This window comes from Sebastes umbrosus, chromosome 9, assembly GCF_015220745.1.
Source record: "Sebastes umbrosus isolate fSebUmb1 chromosome 9, fSebUmb1.pri, whole genome shotgun sequence".
In the NCBI taxonomy this organism is placed as follows: domain Eukaryota; kingdom Metazoa; phylum Chordata; class Actinopteri; order Perciformes; family Sebastidae; genus Sebastes; species Sebastes umbrosus.
Genome location: NC_051277.1, coordinates 34776560 through 34803007, shown reverse-complemented (window position 1 = coordinate 34803007; position 26448 = coordinate 34776560). Strand labels below are relative to the sequence as shown.

General features: G+C 45.1%; 2 protein-coding genes across 12 annotated transcripts; both read left to right on the top strand.

The window, feature by feature from the left end:
- Positions 1-946: 946 nt before the first annotated feature.
- Positions 947-17192, top strand: setd7 (SET domain containing 7, histone lysine methyltransferase). Of its 8 annotated transcripts, none has more exons than XM_037779962.1 (8): positions 947-1090; positions 6313-6442; positions 9802-10003; positions 10234-10423; positions 11099-11180; positions 11913-12030; positions 13993-14150; positions 16253-17192. In XM_037779962.1, exons 1-8 carry the CDS (start codon positions 976-978, stop codon positions 16437-16439), a joined length of 1182 nt encoding a protein of 393 aa, XP_037635890.1. In that variant the 5' UTR covers positions 947-975; the 3' UTR covers positions 16440-17192. The 8 variants fall into 8 exon arrangements, 6 of the variants coding, with proteins under 6 accessions (XP_037635890.1, XP_037635894.1, XP_037635893.1 ...); XM_037779964.1 differs by lacking the exon at positions 947-1090 and adding an exon at positions 2249-2347 and having other exon boundaries at positions 6313-6515; XM_037779963.1 differs by lacking the exon at positions 947-1090 and adding an exon at positions 3859-3942 and having other exon boundaries at positions 6313-6515.
- Positions 17193-18839: 1647 nt separating this feature from the next.
- Positions 18840-26423, top strand: zgc:113425 (uncharacterized protein LOC541425 homolog). Of its 4 annotated transcripts, none has more exons than XM_037779972.1 (6): positions 18844-19339; positions 19554-19613; positions 21335-21466; positions 23790-23936; positions 25765-25822; positions 25931-26423. In XM_037779972.1, the coding sequence occupies exons 1-6, from the start codon at positions 19175-19177 to the stop codon at positions 26035-26037; spliced, it is 669 nt and encodes a 222-aa protein (XP_037635900.1). In that variant the 5' UTR covers positions 18844-19174; the 3' UTR covers positions 26038-26423. The 4 variants fall into 4 exon arrangements, with proteins under 4 accessions (XP_037635902.1, XP_037635901.1, XP_037635900.1 ...); XM_037779971.1 differs by having other exon boundaries at positions 25928-26423; XM_037779974.1 differs by lacking the exon at positions 23790-23936 and having other exon boundaries at positions 18840-19339.
- Positions 26424-26448: the final 25 nt, after the last annotated feature.

The window sequence follows — 26448 nt, the reverse complement described above, 5'->3', positions numbered from 1 at the left end:
AGACTGTATCAGCATTTTATCAGCTCACATCTGAACTCTGGTGGCTGCATACTGAGGATACTGTTCAGAGAGACTTCAGTAAGAAACTATCACCTGTTAATTACCCACCCCACTGGACCAGTATCTCTGTGAAAAACTAAAAAAGGAAGGGGCTTTTAAGATGCAAGGTAAAGTGTAAAATGTTTCCAGACTCTTACTCATGTGGCATTTCTCTTTATTTACTTAAGAGTATATGAATTATATATATATACTTATATATACTTATATATATATCTTTAAAAGGCTGAGTTAATGGGGCAATTAAACAGAGTGTTATCCTATCCTTAAGCCTCAACTTTTGTACTCACAGGTTAGCCGTCAGTGGCTCCATCATAATTCATGTAATTCAAAGTTGAAGCCTCTGAACTTCATCTTAAAGCTGCATTAATCCATATTTGTATATCAGCAGTAGTCCATTGGCCCAGACCAAAACAATCACTGCTGGTACCACCTGAGGTGGCAAAGTCTAGTAATGATTTTTGTAATCCTCCATGTGTTTGGGACACATTCTGATATAATAACCTTTGCAGAGTGGCTGCTCAGGTGTAGTTAACAGAACTTTTATATCCATACCCTATGACAGGCGTAAATAGGCAATATTACCGAAGAACTACCTAGACCAAAGCCAGATAGATCACAAACTGGTTCTTATACATGTGTTTAAATACACAATGAAAATACATGATAATAAGGAATACCAATAGTCCTTGGGCCAGACCAGATATCGGTACCACCCATTTGAAAACCCACTGGCCTAGAAATAAGATAATGTACATCACTTATCTGCAAGGTGAAATTAATAGTCTCATTTTGATTTATAATAAATGAATGAACTAATAATACAATGTGTGTGTATTTCACTGTACAGTGAAAACCTCCAGGGTCAGTTAACGACGTGCCTGCAGCCTGCAGCCTGCCGTGTACACATGACGCCCCATGCAGGCTGACAGGCAGACAGGCAGTCAGGCAGCCGGTGGCGCGGTCAGCGGACAAACAGCAGCCGCCTGCAGCATGGACAGCGATGAGGACAATATAGAAGAGGTCGTGGAAGGTACCGAACATATTACTTTTATTTACTTCCCCTGTAACCACAGACAAATGGCGGCTATGGACGATATTTCTCGGTTACTTTGAGATTCCGAGTTTTCCGTGAATATCCATGAGTCAGCGTCGCTGGGCCCGCTCGGTAGCTCAGAGCCGCGGACTTTATTTATGAAGAATATCCGCCTGACAGGCAAGTCAGGGCGGTCCGGCTGAGACCAGCGTCCCGCTGCTGGAACGATTTGATCAGACAGGAAATGTAAAATAACACCAAAGGTTCTATTTGAGTTTTTCACAGCCTGCTACACGTGTGCTCGGTTTATGATCACTAGTAACACTGAACATGTGTTCTCTGTATCTGTCAACAGTACTGGGAGCCGTTAGTAGCAGTTAGTAGCGGTGAGCCGTTAGTGGCCGTTAGTAGCGGTGAGCCGTTAGTATCCGTTAGTAGTGGTGAGCCGTTAGTAGCCGTTAGTAATGGTGAGCCGTTAGTATCCGTTAGTAGCGGTGAGCCGTTAGTATCTGTTGGTAGCGGTGAGCCGTTAGTAGAGGTGAGCCGTTAGTAGCCCTTAGTAGCGGTGAGCCGTTAGTGGCAGTGAGCCGTTAGTAGCCGTTGGTAGCGGTGAGCCGTTAGTAGCCGTTGGTAGCGGTGAGCTGTTAGTAGCGGTGAGCCGTTAGTAGCCGTTGGTAGCGGTGAGCCGTTAGTAGCCGTTAGTAGCGGTGAGCCGTTGGTAGCGGTGAGCCGTTAGTAGCGGTGAGCCGTTAGTAGCGGTGAGCCGTTAGCAGCGTGAAGCCCTTAGTAGCGGTTATTTCACCTGTTACAGTACTGTGAGCCGTTAGTAGCAGTTATTTCACTTGGTACAGTAAATCAAATCAAATCAAATCAATTTATTTTTGTATAGCGTCAAATCACAACAGAAGTTATCTCAAGACGCTTTACAGTACTGTGAGCTGTTAGTTGTGGTGAGCCGTTAGTAGCCGTTAGTAGCCGTTAGTAGCCGTTAGTAGCGGTGAGCTGTTAGAAGCGGTGAGCCGTTAGAAGCGGTGAGCCGTTAGCGGCGGTGAGCCGTTAGCAGCGGTGAGCCGTTAGTAGCCGTTAGTAGCAGTGAGCCGTTAGTAGTCGTTGATAGCGGTGAGCCGTTAGTAGCCGTTAGTAGCCGTTAGTAGCGGTGAGCCGTTAGCAGCGGGCACCTGTTAGCAGGGGGGAGCCGTTAGTAGCGGGGAGCCGTTAGTAGCGGTTATTTCACCTGGTACAGTACTGTGAGCCGTTAGTAGCAGTTATTTCACTTGGTACAGTACTGTGAGCTGTTAGTGGCAGTGAGCCGTTGGTAGCGGTGAGCCGTTAGTAGCCGTTGGTAGCGGTGAGCTGTTAGTAGCGGTGAGCCGTTAGTAGCCGTTGGTAGCGGTGAGCCGTTAGTAGCCGTTGGTAGCGGTGAGCTGTTAGTAGCGGTGAGCCGTTAGTAGCCGTTGGTAGCGTGAGCCGTTAGTAGCCGTTAGTAGCGGTGAGCCGTTAGCAGCCGTTGGTAGTGGTGAGCCGTTAGTAGCGGTGAGCCGTTAGTAGCCGTTAGTAGCGGTGAGCCGTTAGCAGCGGGGAGCCCTTAGTAGCGGTTATTTCACCTGGTACAGTACTGTGAGCCGTTAGTAGCAGTTATTTCACTTGGTACAGTACTGTGAGCTGTTAGTTGCGGTGAGCCGTTAGTAGCCGTTAGTAGCGGTGAGCTGTTAGAAGCGGTGAGCCGTTAGCGGCGGTGAGCGGTGAGTAGCTGTTAGTAGCGGTGAGCCGTTAGAAGCGGTGAGCCGTTAGCGGCGGTGAGCCGTTAGTAGCCATTAGTAGCCATTAGTAGCCGTTGGTAGCGGTGAGCCGTTAGTAGCCGTTGGTAGCCGTTGGTAGCGGTGAGCCGTTAGTAGCCGTTGGTAGCGGGGAGCCGTTAGTAGCCGTTAGTAGCCGTTGGTAGCGGTGAGCCGTTAGTAGCCGTTGGTAGCGGTGAGCCGTTAGTAGTCGTTGGTAGCGGTGAGCCGTTAGTAGCCGTTTATAGTGGTGAGCCGTTAGTAGCCGTTAGTAGCGGTGAGCCGTTAGTGGCGTTGAGCCGTTAGTGGCCGTTAGTAGCGGTGTGCCGTTAGTGGCGTTGAGCCGTTAGTAGCCGTTAGTAGCGGTGAGCCGTTAGTAGCCGTTGGTAGCGGTGAGCTGTTTGTAGCAGTGAGACGTTAGTAGCCGTTGGTAGCGGTGAGCCGTTAGTAGCCGTTAGTAGCCGTTAGTAGCGGTGAGCCGTTGGTAGTGGTGAGCCGTTAGTAGCCGTTAGTAGCCGTTAGTAGCCGTTGGTAGCGGTGAGCTGTTAGTAGCGGTGAGCCGTTAGTAGCCGTTGGTAGCGGTGAGCCGTTAGTAGCCGTTAGTAGCGGTGAGCCGTTGGTAGTGGTGAGCCGTTAGTAGCGGTGAGCCGTTCGCAGCGGGGAGCCGTTAGTAGCGGTGAGCCGTTAGTAGCCGTTGGTAGCGGTGAGCCGTTAGTAGTCGTTGGCAACGGTGAGCCGTTAGTAGCGGTGAGCCGTTAGTAGCCGTTGGCAGCGGTGAGCCGTTGGTAGCCGTTGGTAGCCGTTGGTAGCGGGGAGCCGTTAGTAGCCGTTGGTAGCGGGGAGCCGTTAGTAGCCGTTGGTAGCGGTGAGCCGTTAGTAGCCGTTGGTAGCGGTGAGCCGTTAGTAGCCGTTAGTAGCCGTTGGTAGCGGTGAGCCGTTAGTAGCCGTTTGTAGTGGTGAGCCGTTAGTAGCCGTTGGTAGCGGTGAGCCGTTAGTAGCCGTTAGTAGCGGTGAGCCGTTAGCAGCGGGGAGCCCTTAGTAGCGGTTATTTCACCTGGTACAGTACTGTGAGCCGTTAGTAGCAGTTATTTCACTTGGTACAGTACTGTGAGCCGTTAGTTGCGGTGAGCCGTTAGTAGCCGTTAGTAGCCGTTAGTAGCGGTGAGCTGTTAGAAGCGGTGAGCCGTTAGAAGCGGTGAGCCGTTAGCGGCGGTGAGCGGTGAGTAGCTGTTAGTAGCGGTGAGCCATTAGAAGCGGTGAGCCGTTAGCGGCGGTGAGCCGTTAGTAGCCATTAGTAGCCATTAGTAGCCGTTGGTAGCGGTGAGCCGTTAGTAGCCGTTGGTAGCGGGGAGCCGTTAGTAGCCGTTGGTAGCGGTGAGCCGTTAGTAGCCGTTGGTAGCGGTGAGCTGTTGGTAGCCGTTGGTAGCGGGGAGCCGTTAGTAGCCGTTAGTAGCCGTTAGTAGCCGTTGGTAGCGGTGAGCCGTTAGTAGCCGTTGGTAGCGGTGAGCCGTTAGTAGTCGTTGGTAGCGGTGAGCCGTTAGTAGCCGTTTATAGTGGTGAGCCGTTAGTAGCCGTTGGTAGCGGTGAGCCGTTAGTGGCGTTGAGCCGTTAGTGGCCGTTAGTAGCGGTGAGCCGTTAGTAGCGGTGTGCCGTTAGTGGCGTTGAGCCGTTAGTAGCCGTTAGTAGCGGTGAGCCGTTAGTAGCCGTTGGTAGCGGTGAGCTGTTTGTAGCGGTGAGACGTTAGTAGCCGTTGGTAGCGGTGAGCCGTTAGTAGCCGTTAGTAGCGGTGAGCCGTTGGTAGTGGTGAGCCGTTAGTAGCCGTTAGTAGCCGTTGGTAGCGGTGAGCTGTTAGTACCGGTGAGCCGTTAGTAGCCGTTGGTAGCGGTGAGCCGTTAGTAGCCGTTAGTAGCGGTGAGCCGTTGGTAGTGGTGAGCCGTTAGTAGCGGTGAGCCGTTAGTAGCGGTGAGCCGTTCGCAGCGGGGAGCCGTTAGTAGCGGTGAGCCGTTAGTAGCCGTTGGTAGCGGTGAGCCGTTAGTAGTCGTTGGCAACGGTGAGCCGTTAGTAGCGGTGAGCCGTTAGTAGCCGTTGGCAGCGGTGAGCCGTTGGTAGCCGTTGGTAGCCGTTGGTAGCGGGGAGCCGTTAGTAGCCGTTGGTAGCGGGGAGCCGTTAGTAGCCGTTGGTAGCGGTGAGCCGTTAGTAGCCGTTGGTAGCGGTGAGCCGTTAGTAGCCGTTAGTAGCGGTGAGCCGTTAGTAGCGGTGAGCCGTTAGCAGCGGGGAGCTGTTAGTAGCGGTGAGCCGTTAGTAGCCGTTGGTAGCGGGGAGCCGTTAGTAGCCGTTGGTAGCGGTGAGCCGTTAGTAGTCGTTGGTAACGGTGAGCCGTTAGAAGCGGTGAGCCGTTAGTAGCGGTGAGCCGTTAGTAGCCGTTGGTAGCGGTGAGCCGTTAGTAGCCGTTGGTAGCGGGGAGCCGTTAGTAGCCGTTGGTAGCGGTGAGCCGTTAGTAGCCGTTGGTAGCGGTGAGCCGTTAGTAGCTGTTGGTAGCGGTGAGCCGTTAGTAGCCGTTGGTAGCGGTGAGCCGTTAGTAGTCGTTGGTAGCGGTGAGCCGTTAGTAGCCGTTTGTAGTGGTGAGCCATTAGTAGCCGTTGGTAGCGGTGAGCCGTTAGTGGCGTTGAGCTGTTAGTGGCCGTTAGTAGCGGTGAGCCGTTAGTAGCGGTGTGCCGTTAGTGGCGTTGAGCCGTTAGTAGCCGTTAGTAGCGGTGAGCCGTTAGTAGCGGTGTGCTGTTAGTAGCGGTGTGCCGTTAGTGGCGTTGAGCCGTTAGTAGCCATTAGTAGCCGTTCAGAAATGGGTCAGGTTAAGATCCACAGTTCTAAAACTGTTTAAAAACACGGTTAAAACCAGTTAAGAACCACAGTTTTTCAGACGCAGACTGCACACTCACACACCGCTGCTGCGTGCCGCCATGACCAGCACCACCTGCATTACATGTGGACCGGAGGAGCCGGGGATCGAACCGCTGATCACATTTGCGCCAATAAAGCAAGCATATTATGTCCATTACTCCCAGCCATGTTATCTTTGGGCCAATAGAAAAGAAATGATTGTGAAACATCACGTCAGGTCATGAGTCAGTCACTTCACTCAGGGCACATGGAAGTGTTCCTGCTGCTGCGTAGCTTGGCTTATTACTGCTTGGCTCTGAAGTATTTCGGTTGGAAAGTCTTAGAATACAAAGAGTACAGTGGTAGTAGTATATGCTTAATCGCTGTTACCATTATGAGGGGGTCCTTCCTGGGAAAATGTTCTCCCTTACATCACCAGACCGTGCAGACCCCCTCAGATCCAGAGCAGGGGATCGGAGGACCTCTCATAAAACAATCACATGCTTTATTTGATAGTCAGTTTATTTCTGCCCAAAGTAAATTCACAATGTGTGTGTGTGTACTCAGGTCCAGTGGATGAGGATGATCAGCCCCACGGGTACTGCACAGTAACCTATTCATCCAGTGATCGGTTTGAAGGACACTTCACCCACGGAGAGAAGAATGGGAAGGGAAAGTTCTTCTTCTTTGATGGAAGGTATTGCAAACATAAGACAGAGAAAAATGGAGGCATTTCCCTCAACCACTCGACCGCCATGTTTATCAGAGCAGTAAGTTTTCAACAGATTAATAGTAGTGTCCAACCTCGAATGTTGAAATGTTTTACAAAATTACAACACTATTGGGACGAGACTTAAGTAAAAATCTTGAACCAGTTACCAGAACCAGAGGTGATGCAGACGCAGACCACAGCTGTGTTCTGGTCACTGCAGTCCAAATACAGGGGACAATAGTACCTGTACAGTACATTATAGTCCTCAGGAAATGCTAAAACATGCACGTGTTGTTCTCGAAGCAAAACTTTTCTCACAAAGTTCTTGCTTTATTCTGAAAATATCATAATTTTATCTTATACATATTACCTCTTTAATCTTGAAATATAATGGCATCAATCCCAAAATACTTTCTAAAAATTAAATTAACAATAGTATTTTTTTTCTCGTGTATTACCACCTCTTTCTTAATATATTACCAATTTTATCTAGAAATATTACAATTTATCATTTAAATATTACGACTTTTTTTCTCAAAATATTACCTCTTTAATCTCAGAATATTACTTTTTGAATTGTGGAATTATTACCTCGTTGAGCTCATAATAATATGACTTTTTTCCTCGACATATAACTACATAAATCTTGAAATATTACAACTTATTTTCTCAAAGTAGTACCACTTAAATACGACTTTTCTCAAAATATTACCCCTTTGAAGTCGTAATATTACCTCTTTAATTTTTGGAATTTTATGACTTTTTTTCTAAATATTACCTCTTTTAATATAGAAATATAAAAAAAAAATCCCAAGATATTAGCACTTTAATCCCAAATATCACAACTTTTTGTCAATATATAACTTAATCCTCTAAATATTTCTACATTTTTTTCTTTTAATGTTGTTACTTGTTGGCTGGACTGCAGACCCTGTCACTGACTGACTGGCTGACTGACTTACTGGTGAAGTTACAGGATTGGTCGGCCAACTGTTGGAGTTTCCTCATTGGTCGTTGCTCTTTCAAAATGAAAAGGCGGAGAACAGTTCTGTGTTTACGTTTTCTGGGGAGCAAGCCACACGTCGCTACTGCGGTATGAACCCAAAATAACAATAATAATAATACAATAAACGTATCAAAACAATGCTGAAATAACAACATAATGATGTTGATTTATAAAAAGACCAAATTCATGCTTTGTCAGGTCTGTCTGCAACACAACAAGCAAACAACTTTTAAAATGCTTGTTTTCTGAACCGAGTTCGGATCGATCAGTGCCAGGCTATGCTAACATTGTAGCTACACTATCAACACTCAACATAACATCATCCAGGCATAAATACGGCAGCGACGTTGTTGTTAACGGATCAAAAGTGAAGCCGAAATAACTACATAATGATGCTGACTAGTAAAAAAGTCTGAATTCATGCTTCGTCAGGTCTGTCCACAAGACGCCAAGAAAACAACTTTTAAAATGCTTGTTTTCTGAATGGAGTCTGGATCAATCAGTGTCAGGCTATGCTAACATTGTAGCTGCTCCATGAACACTCCTTCTAGGAATAAATACAGCAGCAACAACGTCAGAGATGACAGCGGGAGAATCTCTACGCTGATAAACTTTAGTGAACTATGTATATATTGTTACACACCACTTATATGATGAATGCTTTTGATACACATGCTTTAATAAAAAACTGAAATACTTTTAACCTTGCAGACTGTATGTCATGCTAATACCTTTTCACTTATATATAATGTATAATATACTGACTAGTAAATGTTACCATCTACTATTACTAAATGTCATTTGCTTCATAATAAGTTGTCTTTCAATCAAACATTAAGATAGAAGTGGAAAAAAAGTGTTCTCAAAACATTATAGACATGATCACTGACTATTTGTGTTTAGCCACAAATTCACATACTGACCATATACGGTCCAGCATTATACTCAGTTTGACCGAATCTTGTTTCTCATAGCATTACTACTTTTTACTTTATTTTCAAACTCTCAACAATGGCCCTAATGCTCTGTTGTATGTATACTGTTGTAATAGTATACAATCAGCAATTTCTGGAATATTGTATAAGAGTTACAGTTAGTACAGCATACACATATTTATAGGCAGTATGGTAGTGAGCTTACTAGAAAATATTGCACGTTCGGGCGGGTCAAAAAGTGACAAAACAGTGTTCCGAGTCAGTTATTAATAACTTACAGAAGCATTGTGTGCAGTAGTCCACCTCCCCTTCGCTCTCTCTGTCTCTCTCAAACACACACACAGCAGCTGTAGTGGCGAATGTCATTTTAATATATTTTGTTCCACCATGTAATGTGCTGTCAAGAGGTCCTGGTCATTTCATGCATAGACATACACCGATCAGCCATAACATTAACAACATTCAGACCACTGACAGGTGAAGTGAATAACATTGATTATCTGGTTACCATGGCACCTGGCAGTGGGGGGGGATATATTAGACAGCAAGTGAACATTTTGAACTTTGAACTTTGTGTTGGAAGCAGAAGAAATGTGCTAGCGTAAGGATGTGAGAGACTTTGACGAGGGCCAGATAGTGCTGGCTAGACGACCGGGTCAGAGCATCTCCAGAACTGCAGCTCTTGTGGGATGTTCCCGGTCTGCAGTGGTCAGGACCTACCAAAAGTGGTCCAAGGAAGGAGAACCGATAAACCGGCGACAGGGTCAGACCCGAGGCTCATTGATGCACGTGGGGAGCGAAGGCTGGCCCGTGTTGTCTGATCCAAAAGAAGAGCTACTGGAGCTCAAACTGCTGAAAGAGTTAATGCTGGTTCTGATAGAAAGGTGTCAGAACACACAGTGAGGAGCAGTTTGTTGCGTATGGGGCTGCGTAGCCGCAGACCGGTCAGGGTGCCAGTGCTGACCCGTCTCCAGATCTCAATCCAATGGAGCATCTGTGGGATGTGCTGGACAAACAAGTCTGATCCACGGAGGCCCCACCTTGTAACTTCCAGGACTTAAAGGATCTGCTACTGACGGCTTGGTGCCAGATACCACAGCAGACCTTCAGAGGTCTAGTGGAGTCCATGCCTCGACGGGTCAGGGCTGTTTTGGCAGGAAAAGGGGGACCTACTGAATATTAGGCCGGTGGTCATCATGTTATGGCTGATCGGTGTAAACGGTTCATTCTAAGGTAACGAAAACACAATGATTCTTATTTTCAGGTGATTATACACTAAAGAAAACATAGTTATTAATATTATATTCCATTTCTGCTAATAGATCCCCTAATCGTTACACACTGGTCCTTTAAGGTGATTGAATTTAATAAAATCTCCCATCCTCTGTATCTCTCCTCCACAGTGCACTGGAGGGTTTCTATGTAGATGACGCTCTGCAGGGCCAGGGGGTGTACACATATGAAGACGGAGGTATTCTCCATGGGACGTATGTGGATGGAGAGCTCAATGGGCCCGCTCAGGAGTGTGATGCAGAGGGCCGCCTGGCGTTCAAGGGCCAGTACAAAGACAACAACCGCTGTGGGGAATGCTGGGTCTACTACCCTGTGAGTCAGCTCAGTGCTCACTGCAACACACTGGCTATGGGTACATGTACGGAGAATTCAAATGAGGCCATTGTTAGGCCATTAAAAGTTCTAAATGGCACTGAATGTTCTTGAAAGTGTTGTTTAAGGCAGACACAATTCTGATACAGTGCATGTAGTAGAAGTAAGGTAGAAGAATGGTCTTTAACTGTCTGTATTGTGCATGTTGGTGTGTACTGTGGTGCGTCTAGGATGGAGGCTGTGTGTTTGGGGAGGTGAATGAGGACGGGGAGATGACCGGTGAATCTGTAGGGTACATCTACCCCGACGGACACACGGCTCTCTTTGGAACCTTTGTGGATGGAGAGATCATCGAGGCTCGCCGCGCCACCCTGATCACAAACGAGAGCAGAAGGCCACGCTTTGAAATCGCCCCCAACAGTAAGGAGTTGCTGGATCCATTCACAACCGTCTCCTCTCCTGAAACCACTCACATTTGTTTGTCTAGTTGCAAATCTTCCATGTAGGAATGAGTGATATGAATAAAATCCTCTATCACAGAATCTGTAATAGGATATTCGGAGTACATTTCCTTGAAATTCAACTGAAAAAACTTTTATGAAAAATAAAACCGAATGAAATAGCTGACCAGTCAAGATGCTACGTCATATTGATGCAATAATCCAACTGGCAATATAAATGGTCTCAGAGATGTTAAAGGGATAGTAGAAACGGTACACACACAACACACGCAAGTCTCTCATCCAGTACATCATCATACTGCTCCAACCTGCTGGAGGATCTTGACATCTTTCTGCAGTGTGAGTTGTTGAAGTGAAACTAGTCTTGGTGTGAATATTCTAATGATCTGGTTTGACGTGCTGTAAACTGGAGGAGTCCCTCTGTGATTTCAGATGGTCTCCTGCAGTTCTGGTTTATGTTGTTGTTCTACTTGTCTCATTTATAAAACAGTTCATGAGATCCACACTAAATGTTTGCGGATACAAATGACGAAATGTACGCATGCCAAAAATATATTTTCAGGTCCCGTTTTGTGCGTATGCAGCGGTTATAAATGAGACTCCTGACATTAACATGACATACTGTGTTTTTAAGGTCCTGTGTACTCGTACGACAAGTCCACGTCCACCTGTATCACCAGCCACGCTCTGCTTCCTGACCCTTATGAGAGCCAGAGGTAAGTAAGCTTCATACTGTACATACTGCTAGTCTTATCTTCCTGAATTCACCATCACCATCCTGAAGCATGAGCCAATCAGGGCCCCGTTTTAGAAAGCAGGTCTAACAAACTCTGAGTCTAAGTCTGAACTCTGAGTTGACTAATCCTGAAGAGGGAAACTCAGAGCAGCTGATCCTGAACATAAAAAGTCATCATCAATGGAGCTCTGATACAACGATTCACCATGGCAACAGGTAGATGAGAGTCAGAGCCTCTGTTTTGGTCCAGAGGACGTTGAGATATTAATGCATGGATATGCTGACCGTGCACATTTCTCTTTTAAAAAAAAGTCAGAGCAGGGAAAAGTGTCAATAATACAATCAAGTTTTATTCAGTGGTGTCCATGAATTCATCTTTAAGCAGACTGACATTTCATTAATCGTTGATAAAGTGGTGAATGTGACTGTATTAGACTGTAGCCTACATTACATTTGAATAGATTTATTCAGCTTTAATGTAACGCGACAAAACACAGGATTAGCAACTGAAGATGAAAAATATAAAATCTAACTTTCAAAGACATAGAGACATGACTGTGAGCTCACAGTCTGATCCGGGAATAACGTGTTTGGTGATTTAAAGGTTCAATAGAGTAGTAGCTCAACTAACTCCGAGGTTTCACTCATCCTGCTTCCTATAACAGGTCTGTGGGCTGTTCTTCATGTTGTCTCCGTAATGTTTCTGTGTCAGGGTGGTTGTGGCAGACTCTCTGATCAAAGGAGCAGGACAGGGCCTGTTTGCCAGGACAGATGCTGAGACTGACACTGTGATGGCTTTTTATAATGGAGTACGCATCACACACTCTGAGGTATGACACACAGAGCACAAGTAAAGACTGTGGAGTAGCTGAACTAATCTTACAAAATATCAATTACAAATTTGAACGAGAGTTAATAAACTAGTTAGCAGAAAAGTTGAAACAGTTTGTTTAAAATGTAAATGCGAGTAGCTAAAGGTGCCGGTGGTTCAAATAGATAGCTAAAAGTAATGACTGATGGTTAGCTTAATATAATGGATAAATGGTTGGAATATTTAGCTCAAAGTAACGGATAACAGTTGAAATAGTTAACTTAAAGCAGCAGTGGGTAGAAATGGAGCAAATATGATTTAAAAAAAAGTAATTTTTATAAAACGGTCTCTGTATCGTGACAGTAGTACATGAGACAGGTAATCTGAAAAACATCATGTCCCTCTGTGTCCTCCGGTGCTCCTAACGGCATCTGCAGGATTTCACAGACCGGAGGAAAACAAGGAGTAATAGCTGATCTGGAGTCTGCCGTCCAGCTGCCGTCTCTGAGCAGCTGTCAATCACTCACAAACTCCGACCAAACGGTCAAACTAGGCAGCGCTGATCAAATATGAATCAATATTTTGTTACTGTAATGTCTATTTCTCTCCTCACATGTTCTCAGAATCATCTTGTAGTGTACAGTCTAGCTGTAAAATGAGAAAGTTTGTGACCCAGCAGCCATGTTGAGATCTGTTAAGGAAATACCAAGCACTGCTCACCAGCCGGAGCACAGCCAATAGGAATGCTCTCTCTCTGAAATGAGCTGTGATTGGTCAAAGTCTCCCGTCACAGGCTAGATGTTCTAAAGCCTGAAAACAGAGCCATGAGGAGGAGCAGAAGTCTAGTTATCTCTCAGAACACTTGAATTACAATATGCTGAAAGGTTATTATGGAATTTTTGCTTAATGATGCCAAAAATATACTGACCTCTGTTGCTTTAATGATAAAACGGTTCAAATAACTAAAGGCACCAGTGTTTAAAATAAATGGTTTAAAGTTACCTCATGGAATTTTCAACTGGTTCTGAAACAGTCTCAATGTAACACTGATGCCTCTATATGACCTCCATCAGTAAACAAAACCGTCACATAGAATATCGGCTATTTCTATATAGTTATTCTTACTACCTGTCATCAGGTCTGATGCCCCACGACATCAGATGTAACCCTTAACGGCACTCAGGTTCACCAGAAACTCCTTCAGCTCAGACTCCAGCAGGGCCTCCACGGACAGACCCAGATCCGACTTCTCTGCCGCCTTCTCCCTGAAGTCGGAGCTCCAGCGGGAGGTGGAGAGCTCCGCCCCCGGCAGCAGCAGCTCCTCTTCCGGCCAGGAGCAGAGCTTTGCCTCACTGCTTCGCCGGTCCCCACTGATCCAGATGGGACCGGCCAAAGGTGGTGGTCGGGAGGATCTTTCATGTGTTCCAGAACGACCTGTACGTCGCCTTCTGTGGGAAGTTCCAGTGTGTGTCTCAGCAGCGGGTGGACAGAGAGAAGCTGCAGCGGGTCAGCAGTGTCTGTCTGCAGCTGTAGGACCTGGAGTTCACCGCCCACTTCCTGGGAGCCAACACCGACACCACGCTGCTGGAGGCCCGAGACGTATTCCCGGTCTCGCTGGAGGGAAGGGAGGCACAGGAGAACCAGAACCAGGACTGAGTGGGGCAGACTGTCAGACTCTGTTGCAGTGAAATGAGAGGTTTTCTAAAGGGAGTCTGGCAGCTGCAGATCTTTACAACACGAGGCGGTGATGCTCATGGAAACAAGACCGCTTTCGTCCACAGGGGTCGCCAAAATCAACACAACATGAAAGTTCCTTGTAGTAACTTTAAAATAGATGGATGAAATATTTAATTCAAGTTATGAATAAATGAGTGACATTTGCTACCCTTCACGTGTATCCTTAGTTTTCCTCAGTCATTTGGCAGTATTTGTTCTTATTAAACCATTTGTCTTTTTTGTCATGACTACATGGACTCCTCAGGTAGACAGCAGAGACTGGGCACTGAACGGAAACACAATCTCATTGGACGAGGACACAGTGATCGACGTCCCTCAGCCATTTGACCAGACGGAGAGATACTGCGCTTCTCTGGGTCACAAGGCTAACCACTCCTTCACCCCCAACTGCAAATATGACCCGTGAGTACAAACCAAGCCCCCAGGAAGAGCGCCGGGCTTTGAAGCCAATTAGTAGTGGCCAAACGGCAGTACTACAACGTCCGTGTCCGTCACGTGATGCCATTGGGCCCAAAAAGACTTTTTCCCATAGACTTAAGTTGGGAAAGAGACGTCTGTAAATCAAAGGATATTTTTTTTTTTTAATCAACTCCCCAGTACAAACACTCATTAGGTCCTAAAAGCTGTAAAATGCACAATAGCTGAATGCAGAGTTATTTCCCTTCCTCCGTTCATGTGAATGAGACCCAGACCGAGGCTGGAGCGCGGGTTGGGAGGAGGAGTTAAAGGAAACTCTACTGCTCCTGCTCTATGGGCCCTATGGATGAGGAAGATCACTGGATGATCCGGGTACTTTATCTCTCGGCAGTCGAGCCGTTTGGGCTTCATGCACCACTGAGACACTCTCATAGAATAAATAGGAGCCTCCAATGCTGCATCCAGTTCTCTTTATACATCCATGGTACAGACTGACAGGAGCAGACAGGAAAGGGAAGGCAGTAGTAGATTTTCTAAATAAGATTCAAACATTTTTGAGATTGAGAGTGAATTCCTGATCTCGAACACAATGGTTGAAAAACAATCTCTGCACAAGGTTTATTCAGTAGCTGTCCCAAAATTTGCTTCACAAAATCTTCTTCAAACCTCAGCACTTAACCCAACTTAACTAACATTTATTTAAATCATATTTACATTTAACTAAACATAAGTAAACCAAACCAACCTCCACCCACAGTAACTGAACTAAATGGAACTCATCTCCTGATTCAGGTGAAAGACTAAACTAAAGGCGTGCTGTGTGTAGAACTGAGACTTTACTGGCCCAGTAGATGTTTAGTGGAAGTGTACATGAGGCACACAACATCTTCTCATACCCACAAACCAATTTCAAGCATTAACGGAGAAGAGACGACAGGAAGTGAGAAGTCGCCTCTGATTTATTCATGCACAGAAGCGAATGGTGGATATTGAGAAAGATGCATTGCAAGTATGAGTGACAGAAAACGCTGCTTACCTTCTCAGAGCGTCATTACAGATTGCATTTCTTTAACAAGCCCTTTGAGGCCAATTTGTGAAAAAAACTGACCTGAATTGACTTCCTGCATAGGTTTCCTGGAGATTTGAATAGTGATTCTTAAAATGACAACAACAATAATGTTTTTTTATAATTGGTCTCGCAAGTATTGCAAACATGTAGTTTGGAGCAAACACTAACCAGTGAAACATCATTTAATTGGGCATTAAATGTGGTCAGTCTGTTCTTGTAGAATAAAATCAAAATAAAGACTAGAATAGATATACAGTTAGTGAATAATATCTCTATTTCCTTACTGTTTTCTGCTTTGATATTAATTTGACTTCTCCCACAATGTCTTCATCCAGCGAACAGCCCACTTATATGTTCAGGTGGCTGCATGTATGAGCCTCTCTCGTCTCAGGGAACACGTCTTATGAAAGTATGAAGAGATAGCGGTGTCCTCAGTGGGCACACGTCTTATATGAAGTTTTAAAAAGCAATACACTCTGCTGTCAGCAGTTCTACACACCTTCACACTTTTGTGAGGAAGAAAACTTGGGTTGAAGATAATGTACTTGAAAGTGCAGTTATTAAACAACGGATATTAATTCGATATTTTTTCTGATGGAGCTATATATTATGATATAACAACTGTATTATTATTATAAAGTCAAATCAAATCTTCTCTCATCACTAATTTAGTCGATTTAAATGACAGCTTGTTGGAAATGATTGATTGAGATGTTGAAAATGTGTAAAATATTATCACGATATGTCCATTCTATGGTTCCACAGACAGTCGCTATGTGGCATATAGGGCCTTAAGGTACTGGCCATGAACCAGGGAACCTTCTCTTCCTTCATTTCTTACCATCTCTCTACTGTCAAATCTCTAATAAAGGCATAATATGCCCCAAAAATACTTGTCGTTGATGATAATAGTGGGTTATTGTCTTGCATCATAACATTTCTATTCAGCACAGTGAAGTTCTTATGGTTCTGTTTCTGCTCAGGATTTGAGAGCTTGTTTTATTTTTGCTTTGTGCAGGTTTGTCCATCCTCGTTTTGGGCCCATCAAGTGCGTCCGAACCTTGAGGGCTGTGCAGAAAGATGAGGAGCTAACGGTTGCTTATGGTTACGATCACGAGTCAACGGGGAATAATGGCCTTGAGGCCCCTGATTGGTACAAGCAGGAGCTGGAGGAGTTCCGGTCAGAGACAGGCGACTCCCACTAGCCTGTGAAAATACAGATGAATCTGGACAATAAAACAGGCCTCTACCTGTGCTACCACCTTACAGGACTCCTGCAGCATTATGCCACTCAATATCCCCTGCAGCTGCTAACCACGCCCTAGATATCTGAGAGGTTACTATGCCTCATACACTGTTCAAATGGAATACTGCTTGAGAAAGCCAGCATGAATAGAGGCCTGAGCAACAAAAGAACTATGCAAGAAACTAGATGTAAGTAGAGGAGACGTGTCTCTGGCTGGAGGTGCTGTTCTGTCTCATTTGACCACCGTCCTCCTCATCACATAGGACTGGACTGGCTCATTGGTGCTTAGAAATGGAGGATATAATGAAGAACTATCACCATTTTCTCATTTGTCACTGTCTATATCTTCACTTAACTGTATGTCACTTGTTTTACGCAGCGGCTGCAGTTTACTTAACAGGGCTCCCCTCAACAGCACAGTGTTTATCCATCTCATCTGTTCTATCTGTTTAGCTCACACCTCATTTGAACTAATTCAGCTGGCTCCATCCATGTTTATACAGTATATACAGTATATAGTACAGTGACTCATTTATTCAGAATATCTGAAATGGGTTGAGTACTGGATTTGCTGAGCTGTGTAGAGGTGGTTTGTAACTTAAGGACTGGATTCTCTACAACTACAGCAAAGACCTACAGTGAGCTTGTTCCACTTTTCTAACCCATTTATCTGTATACGCTGCAAAATAAAGGCCAACATAAAGAAAAGCAATCCACAAGCCTCGTTTATCATATGATGAAATTAGTTAGTGTATGTCTTTGCTATTTCTACTTTCTCAAACTCCTATTTCTCTAATCAAGATAGTATATTCTTTCATGCTATCAATACCAAATAAATAAGCATTGCTCCTGTGTGAATTAGGCTTTTGTAAAAGACAAAGTGTAACTGTAGCCTACTACTAGAAGTACCCTGGTATTTTATAGTACACTGTGATTTGCAAGTATTTTGGGGGTCAACATTAAGAGTTGATTTGTAAGGAAGGATATGCTAAAGTGAATTACTGCAATGCTAAAAAGTAGCTTAGCTTAAATCCAAAGTCCTATTTCATGAGTGTTTTCCATCCATCTGGTGATACAGAGGTGAACCTGCTTGAATTTGGCTAATTGAGTTTTTTAAACATGTATTATGTAGTCCCTTAAAGAACAGTGCTAGGTTCATGGGACAATATTTGCAGGTATTCGGAATTAACAACTTCACGCTGGCCAATGCAGGTCAAATATAGAACTATGAAGCAGAAATTATAACACACAAATCTGTATACTTGGTTGAGGGTTTTTAGCAAATCTTCCTTTTAAAAGTGCTAAATACGGGATTGGGAGCATTTCTATTGCCTCTCAACGGCTCTCAACATGGCGACAGCTGGGCCACTGGCTCCTAGCTAACTGTGCTAACCTGGAGGTGGGTGCTACACTTGATCAACAACGGTGTTATCAGCTGGAACCGGTGCATGAGAGCGGTGCATAAGAGCGGGTGCATGAGAGGTGCATGAGAGCGGTGCATAAGAGCGGGTGCATGAGAGGTGCATGAGAGCGGTGCAGAGTGGCAGCCGTGAGCTAGCCAGTGGGGCACGCTCACATGTAGGCTACTAATAGTAGTAGTAGTACAATAGTTTTTTGATATATTAAAACTGATATCATAGACTCAGGTAGACATTACTCCTCTATATCTTTACATAGACAATAGTTGATGATGATATATTAATGTTAATATCATAGACTCAGGTAGACATTACTCCTCTATATCTTTATATAGACAATAGTTGATGATATATTAATGTATTAATGGATATCGACTTTAGCCCCTTTAAAGGTCCCATATTATGCTCATTATCGGGTTCATTCTTGTATTTTGTGTTTTTACTAGAACATGTTTACATGCTGTAATGTTAAAAAAAAAACGTAATTTTCCTCATACTGTCTGTCTGAATATACCTGTATTCACCCTCTGTCTGAAACGCTCCGTTTTAGTGCATTTCAACGGAATTGCGTTGCTAGGCAGTTTGGGTCCATGTTTACTTCCAGTCAGCTGATGTTATTTATATACTCTGCAATAGGAAATAAACTAGGACACATTTAGAATGTTTATGTTTAAAACCTTGTAATGATCTATATATATTGTATATTTGTGATATCACAAATGGACAGATATCCTAACGGCTTGTTTCAAACGCACAATTTCTGAATACTGGCTATGTGTGTTTCTCGTTTTGATAGTTTAACAGTATTTATAAAGCACTTTAACCTGCTTTATACTTTAAAAGACATGAAAATCTCACAATATGGGACCTTTAAATCTGTATCCTAAGGCAGGAGTAGGGGGCGGGGCTCGGCAGCCTGAGAGTCCAAATTCCGGGCAACAAAAGACCCCGCCTCTCCACCTGCTGCTGGTAGTCCGGGCTGGTCCGGGTTAATGGATAAACTCACTTCCTACCTGCTGAACCAACAGTGAAAGCAGGCTGCTGACCGGAAGATACTCACCGCTGGAGACAGAGACAGAGACAGAGAGCGGCTCCTGGAGACAAAACTAGGTTTTAGGTCTCAGGTGTCTCAGTTGTCTCCAGGACCGGGACCGGTACCGGTACCACGGGTTTGGACTTAGAAAGCTCACCGAACTCCACCGAGCTCCCCGCCTGTGAGCGTGTAGCGGGTGAACAGCGGTTGAACAGCGGTTGAACAGCGAGTGAACAGCTGGACATGGACCCACACAGGTACTTGATCTTCAACCAGAGGAGCGTGCTCGTCCTCGGGATCCTCCAGATGGCCTGTGCGGCTCTATGTGTGGTGTGTGGCTTCATGGACGCTGTCTTCCGAAAGGACACCCCGCTGAGTAGCAGCAGGACCCCGGTGTGGGGAGGACTGGTGAGATATGTCGATCCTCTATGATAAACTCTTTAGCAGTCCGCCACTTCTCAGTCTGCTTCTGCCAACAGGTTTCTGTAGATTAGGCGACACTAAATGTGCTGAATATTGAATGGAGTCTGGTGTGAACCTCTGTTTGCGCTTAGCTGTCATCTTTGACCTGTTGAATCTTAGTTCCTGCTGCTTTCATTCAGGCCAGTCTCCCTCCTCACAGGTCATGACCTGTCCTGGTGTTCTGGCGCTGTTCGCCTCCCAAAGGAAGAACTCAACACTGGTAAGTGTGATGCTTGCTGGTCTCTTTTTATCTGTATGGGGACTTTTTCCTCAAGACAAGGTGAGTTTTCCCCCTATCGGCGTCTTTGTCGATTACTTTCATCAGTGATTTAACAGTTCCTTTTGTTTTTTTCATTAATACTAGAAAGAAGACTGAATTTATAATATCCATCTACATCTATTTAAGAATCCTTTTTAGCATTTTGATCTCCTACCTGTAATATTATTATGGGAACTTGTGCATAAATTCACAAAACACTAAATATCTGCAGCGGCGTGCACCGACACATCTCTGTGACACTAAATGGTAACCCAAACTAAGCCCTAACTTAGGGGTCAGCAACCTGCGGCTCCAGAGCTACATGTGGCTCTTTAGCCCCCCCCCTCCAGTGGCTTTGACTAAAAAAAGAAAATAGAAATGAATAACGGTTATTTTTTAACATCATTGTTGTAGGCCTAAAGTGTTTCTTACATTCTCCAATTGTAAAAAATATGTAGCCTATACACCGAATAAAAATTGTCATTTCAATCCACTAAAATGTGCGTCATACCCTATGTACGGTACGGGACGTCTTCTGCCCGGCGCCTTATCTTCTAATTTTGCCGAACCTCAATAGCTCAATAGGCTAGCTATGGATTCTACATCCCAAAAAAGAAAAGTCTTTTAATGTAATTTAATTTAATTTAATAGTGCGTCGACAGATTCGACAAAAGTAATAAAAGACATTTTCAGAAGAAGCACACTAAATGTGCTGAATAGCCAGCAGCAGCTTCCAGACAGATCTCCTGAGAGGTTTCTTCAATGTCCTGCGTCTCATTTGGACTTGGGTCCTCACTGCATTAGACCTTATAGGCTGTGTTACCTTCATTATGAGGCTCAAATATGTTTTCAGCTCCAGATAGAGTTCTTTAATTTCTTTTGGCTAAACAATGTCTCTTTAGATAGTAAAGGTTGCTGCCCCCTGAGGAACCCAACCACAGAGTCCAAGGCTATGAGGAACATCATTTGAAACAGAGAATGACACTCCAGCCTGACTGCTAAAATCTGCGAGTTTCAAAAATGTGATTACGAATTGGCCAATATTAATTTTTCTTAACAATCTTGATACGGACCCCTGAGATGAGCTTTTTTGATTTATGGAGACATTTTTCAGTTGTAAAATCAACCTGCCGGTGCTCTGTGGTGGGCAGTCTTTGTAACAGAGATGGTGCTCCCAACTGACCTTAAAGATAATTTACATTTCTGTTCTGTAATTTCTTGTTATGTATTGTCCAACATATACACCAATACCAATATATTTCATCAGCCAATATTCGACACAGGAGGTTTGGACAGGGCCAGAGCAGTGGAGCTCTAACAGAAGCCCCTAACCCCCTCGTGCACTTAGTTTACTACCAAGACTGACAAGTGTGACAACAACAACAATGACTCATAAGATATTATTTATTCGGTGTGATTAATAATTAGATGGGGACCACACAGCAGATTGAACATTGGCCAGTGGTCAATATCTTTGATATTTGCTCTGCATTATAAGACTTTGGACTTCCGTATGGCTCAGCTCTACATCATATTTGTAAAATACAAATATTCCAGTTGGATTACATCCTTTATATGGAATTAAATATGAAGGATTAAATAAAGTATCAGTCTGAAAAATAGAAATACACCCTTTATTTTTCTCTCACATGTACAGAGTGTCATTGAGTTTGTCCCTGCAGGTGAGTGTGATGGTGGCAGCAGCAGGACTCTCCTGTGTGGCTGCAGCGTTTATATCCGGTTACTCCTGTCTGACACTCACCTACGGGGAGGAGGATGAAGACGTCTTCCACCAGCACGACAGTCCTCGAGTGGTAACCACCACATACACACACACACACACACACACACACACACACACACACATACGCGCACACACACACACACGCACGCACGCACGCACACACATGCGTGTAGATGCACTACCACAAAAGATGTCCTTTGGGTGTTTTATCTGGTGAATGGTGTAGAGCTTCCTCCCAGCGGACTGTGTGAACACAGGAGTAATTCATTACATTACAGTGTTGAGGCGTTGCTACTGGATGGAGCCATTGTTAATGTTACTATTAGAACACCTGAGATATTCCTTCTGTGACAAGTCCAAATGCCATAAGAAGATTTGTATATATATATTTTATTGACACTGAAGAATGAAGTTAGAACAATGAGGTAGAAGCTAAACTAAATTGGCATCAAAGGTTAAACAGGAGAAGTGTGCACGGCACCGTTAACTGTGAGTGTGTGTGTCTGTATGAAGGAGGTTAAAGGGAGTGGAGGACTCTAAATCAGGGATAAATGAATGAAATTAATATAAACTGGAAAAAAAAGGTTTGTAAACTTGTGTTTGGCGGATTATTTCTCTGTTATTCCAATGCTAACGGTCATTGTGTTTTACATCGTTGGAAAGCCTGTTTATTGACCTTCACAATGATGTCCAACTTGTAAGGATCATGCATTTGTGGGATGAGCAGCACAGCTGATTATGTGGGTAGCGCCCAAGAAAAATGTACCAAAATGCTCCGTCAATGGTAAACAGTGTATTCTCAAAAGGCTACCAGGAAGTCTGCAATGACTGCCCTTCACCGTCAGGCCCGCTGGCGCTGGTGTCGACAACACAGGCAATGGAACCTGAACATGTGGGGGAATGTCATGTTCAGTGATGAGTCCAGGTTCTGTCTGCGAAAGTTGGATGGCAGGGTCAAAGTATAGAGACGACGTGGAGAACGCTATGCTGATTGTTGCACCGATCGAGTAACCGCTTTTGGTGGGGGCAGTGTCATGGTGTGGGGCGGCATCTCCCTCACTGGCAAAACAAGGCTTGTCATCATTGAAGGCCATCTCAATGCAGGGAGATATCAGGATGAGATTCTGCAGCCAGTGGCGATCCCATATCTCCACAATCTGGGACCTAACTTCATCCTTCAAGATGACAACGCTCGCCCCCACAGAGCCAGGGTTATCACAGACTACCTCCACAATGTGGGAGTAGAGAGAATGGAACGGCCTGCCAAGAGTCCACACCTCAACCCAATTCAACACTTGTGGGATCAGCTTGGGCGTGCTGTACGTGTTAGTGACCAACACAACCACGCTGGCCGACCTGCAACCAATCCTGGTTGAGGAATGGAACGCCATCCCACAGCAACGTGTGACCAGGTTGGTGACCAGCATGAGGAGGAGGTGCCAGGCTGTTGTGGCTGCGTATGAATCTTCTACCCGCTACTGAGGCTCCTGATGGTGTATTAAATGAATAAAGTGTCAAATAGCCAATATGTCTTGTTTGTTCCTTGTTACTGATAGAGAGTTCAATCATCCAATCCACCAAACAACTCAAAACAAGAGTCAATACCAACAGGAGAATACACTGTTTACCATTGACGGAGCATTTTGGAACATTTTTCTTGGGCGCTACCCACATAATCAGCTGTGCTGCTCATCCCACAAATGCATGATCCTTACAAGTTGGACATCATTGTGAAGGTAAATAAACAGGCTTTCCAACGATGTCAAATACAATGACCATTAGCATTGTAACAACAGAGAAATAATCCACCAAACACAAGTTTACTAACTTTTTTTTCCTAGTTTATTTTTTCACATAGGTGCACAACGTGTAATTTGTCATCAGTGTCATCACATTGTTAAACACATGATGTATTCAGGGACTCTGGAGGAGCTCAGTCTAGTGTGAGACGTCATCATTATCACAGACTACAGAAAGCCTGCGTTACAAACTGGGCTCATGGAGGCTGAAATACATCAGAGAGGGATTCTAACAAAAGACACTTTCAAATTGCTTTTGGGATGTGCACTGTTTTGTGGAACTTCACCATATTCTAGATAAAGTCAGGATATCTCCCTTTCCAGAGTAGGGCTTTACTGCGATCAGCTGAGCACACTTTGTTACAGAGCAGGACATGAAACTGGTAGATATCCCGACAGACAGAGGATGATTCCTTATGATGGTTGTGACTTTAATCTTTAATGGTGCCAGGTTGCCCTTTGACCCACACTGAGGTCCATGACAGTGTGTCTTGTTGAGAGGTAGGGACAGCACTGGCAGGGTTTGATATCTGTGGGAAGTGCAGCTACGACTACTTACTGCAGGACTTCTACATTGTGTGTCTCTCTGCACAGACGTTTGTGCTTCATCGGATGGTGAAGGGGGCCAACGCCACCATCCTGCTGACCTGCACCATCAGCCTGGCTCTCTCCTCTCTCATCGCCTACGTGGGCTGCCGTAGCCTTCCCGGCTGTGGATGCTATGATGCCAGAACCGGATTGGTAGGGAAGAAGACTTTAAAATGAGTTCCTGTTGCTAGGCCTGTGGAGCTGTCTGTTCTCCACGGCACAGACGCCGTTTCCACTTATCATGGTGGCACATTTACCACGCAACATGACTCATTATTTGATTTCAGGTAGAGGTAGACAACAGCAGCTTCTCCTCTCTAGCCAGTGAAATGTTAACTGTTGCTGGCGGCTTGTGTCAGCTGTAGCTAGCTAATGTTAGTTAATGTTAGTTAATGTGAGTTTCCAGCTGTTGATCCATGTACAGGACACGGAGAGGAAAAGCAATAATGTTCTTGTATTGCCGTGTACAGCTAGTTAGTATTAGTAGAGTATTAAAGGACCAGTGTGTAACATTTCGGGGGCGCTCTATTAGCAGAAATGGAATATAATATTCATAACTATGTTTTCAATAGTGTGTAATCAGCTGAAACTAAGAATGGTTGGTTGAGTTCTGGTAACCTTAGAATGAGTCCTTCATATCTCCAGAGGGAGCAGGTCCTCTTCAGGGAGTCCTCCATGTTTCTACAGGAGCCCAGAACGGACCAACCAACCTCTGGCTCTACAGAGACACTTTCACATTTTATGTTACCTGAAGGCCACCGTAGTTCTCCAACACGCTGGTGAAACCCTGGTCCGCCAGCCGCCGTCTGACTTCCTGTTGCTCCCAAAGTAGTGTTATGATGGTATGGATGACCTCTGAGCGAGGTGAACAGCGGTACCACGGTTTAACACTCGGTGGCTCACGTTACCTCAGTCTTTAAAGGGAGGAGTGAGTGGGAGGGGGAGCCCACTCAGTCACACCGTCTGCACTACACACTGTCCCTTTAACAGTATGAAGCTCAGACATCATTTCTTTCCAACATAACCCTGTTCAGATACGTTCTTTACATTTCTATGTTGCTGGACAGGCAGGACTTCTACAGCAGTGTGTTCCACTTTTAATGTCAGGAGCCAAATCGGATAAAAGCAGGACAGGGCCCCTAAACTCTAATATAGGTTTAGATATAGATATGCTCCTTGGCCTCAGAAGTAACACTACGTTAGCCTGTGGCCAGCCGTGCCTGCTAACGGTAGCTAAGATAGCATTGGACTGTTAGGAGAAAGGGTCAATAACAGTCATCTCACACTGTGTACCTCAAACCACCAGAATCACTCAGATCCCTGCTGTAGAGTATTGTATTGTTAATGTTGCTGTCAGATAGGAAACTCCACTGTGGGGGTCTTCAGTGTTTTTACGGAGCAGCTAAGGGGACACGGGGGAGAAGCTTTTCATTTAGAGTCCCTCTGACAGCTGCAGTAGCTTGGAAGATAGCGATACAGGGCCCTGAATTAGATACATTTACTGTTCATCAGACCACAAATGAGACAAGAATTAGTGAGCTGTTGCACCCCGCCCCCCTCCGTCTCACTCCATCTCACCCCCCGCTGCTAGGAGATTACTCTTCCAGGAGGAGAGCGGTCAGTAGCTCCGGAGACGGACCTTCAGTTAGTGGCTGTAGCAGCTCTCATTCAGCCAGTGCAAACCTGACACTGGACGTCTGACACCGGACGTCTGACACCGGACGTCTGACACCGGGGTCTGACACCGGGGCTCTGGCACCGGGGGTCTGACACATGGTGTCAGACATCCGGTTTTGTGTCCTCTCGTGTCCTCTTAGGGGCTCCACATGTTTTGCTTCCACTTGACCGAGCAGATGTTGATTATTGTGAGAGCGAGGCTGTTTCCCTCCGTGTGGAGGAGAGCGAGGCTGTTTCCCTCCGTGTGGAGGAGAGTGATATTACCTCCATGGATGGATTCTTTTGTTTTGTGTGTGTGTTGCAGGAGACGCTGGTTCCTCAGTGTGACCCCGGGGACACTGAGATGATTTGTACATGGCAAGGTAAGAGCTCATGTTGTCTTATGTTAGTTGCTGCTGATATTATTCCGGTGTTTGTCAGTCTTTCGCTGTCAGTAGTCGTGTGATGTAGTTCTCCTCTGTGTCCAGCAGGTGGTGACGACAGGCTTTTCAACTCTCCTGCTCAGTCCACTGACCAGGGCACCACAGAGGAAGAGGAGGGCCCCTCCAAACTGCCTCCATACAGCAGACTGACCTGACACACATCCACATGGAGAGAGACTGGTCCTACACATCCTCATGTTTCCTCCATTCCAGAGAGGGGGGGGGGGGGGGTGGTTATGGATTATATTTCATTAAAGTTGTGCCTACACATTTCTTAATTCTGGTGGATGGTCGGAGGGAAGGAATCTCAAGACTGAACTGAGGACGTCACATGTTGATTGTTGTAGAGAGATCTTTGGACTGTGGCGGTGTCCTCATTTCCTCTTTGAACAAAGGTTTCTGGAGCCAAAGTGTAATCCCTGTAACATGTCAAAACTGAAATGCCTCCTGTAAAACTCCCCTGTACGCTGTGTGAAAGTGAGCTATGTTCTCAATATGTACATTTGATGTGTATTTAATAAATAAAAGCTGACTGAGCTGCTTCATCAAGTCTTTTTAAAGAGAGA

Excerpts from the sequence above, each read along its gene's own strand:
- setd7 (XM_037779962.1), top strand. The coding sequence starts at position 976 with ATGCAGGCTGACAGGCAGACAGGCAGTCAGGCAGCCGGTGGCGCGGTC. Across the intron at positions 10,424-11,098 it reads CTTTGAAATCGCCCCCAACA|GTCCTGTGTACTCGTACGAC; the intron begins GTAAGGAGTTGC and ends TGTGTTTTTAAG. Across the intron at positions 11,181-11,912 it reads GACCCTTATGAGAGCCAGAG|GGTGGTTGTGGCAGACTCTC; the intron begins GTAAGTAAGCTT and ends TTTCTGTGTCAG.
- zgc:113425 (XM_037779971.1), top strand. The coding sequence starts at position 19,175 with ATGGACCCACACAGGTACTTGATCTTCAACCAGAGGAGCGTGCTCGTC. Across the intron at positions 21,467-23,789 it reads AGCACGACAGTCCTCGAGTG|ACGTTTGTGCTTCATCGGAT; the intron begins GTAACCACCACA and ends CTCTCTGCACAG. Across the intron at positions 25,823-25,927 it reads GATGATTTGTACATGGCAAG|CAGGTGGTGACGACAGGCTT; the intron begins GTAAGAGCTCAT and ends CTCTGTGTCCAG.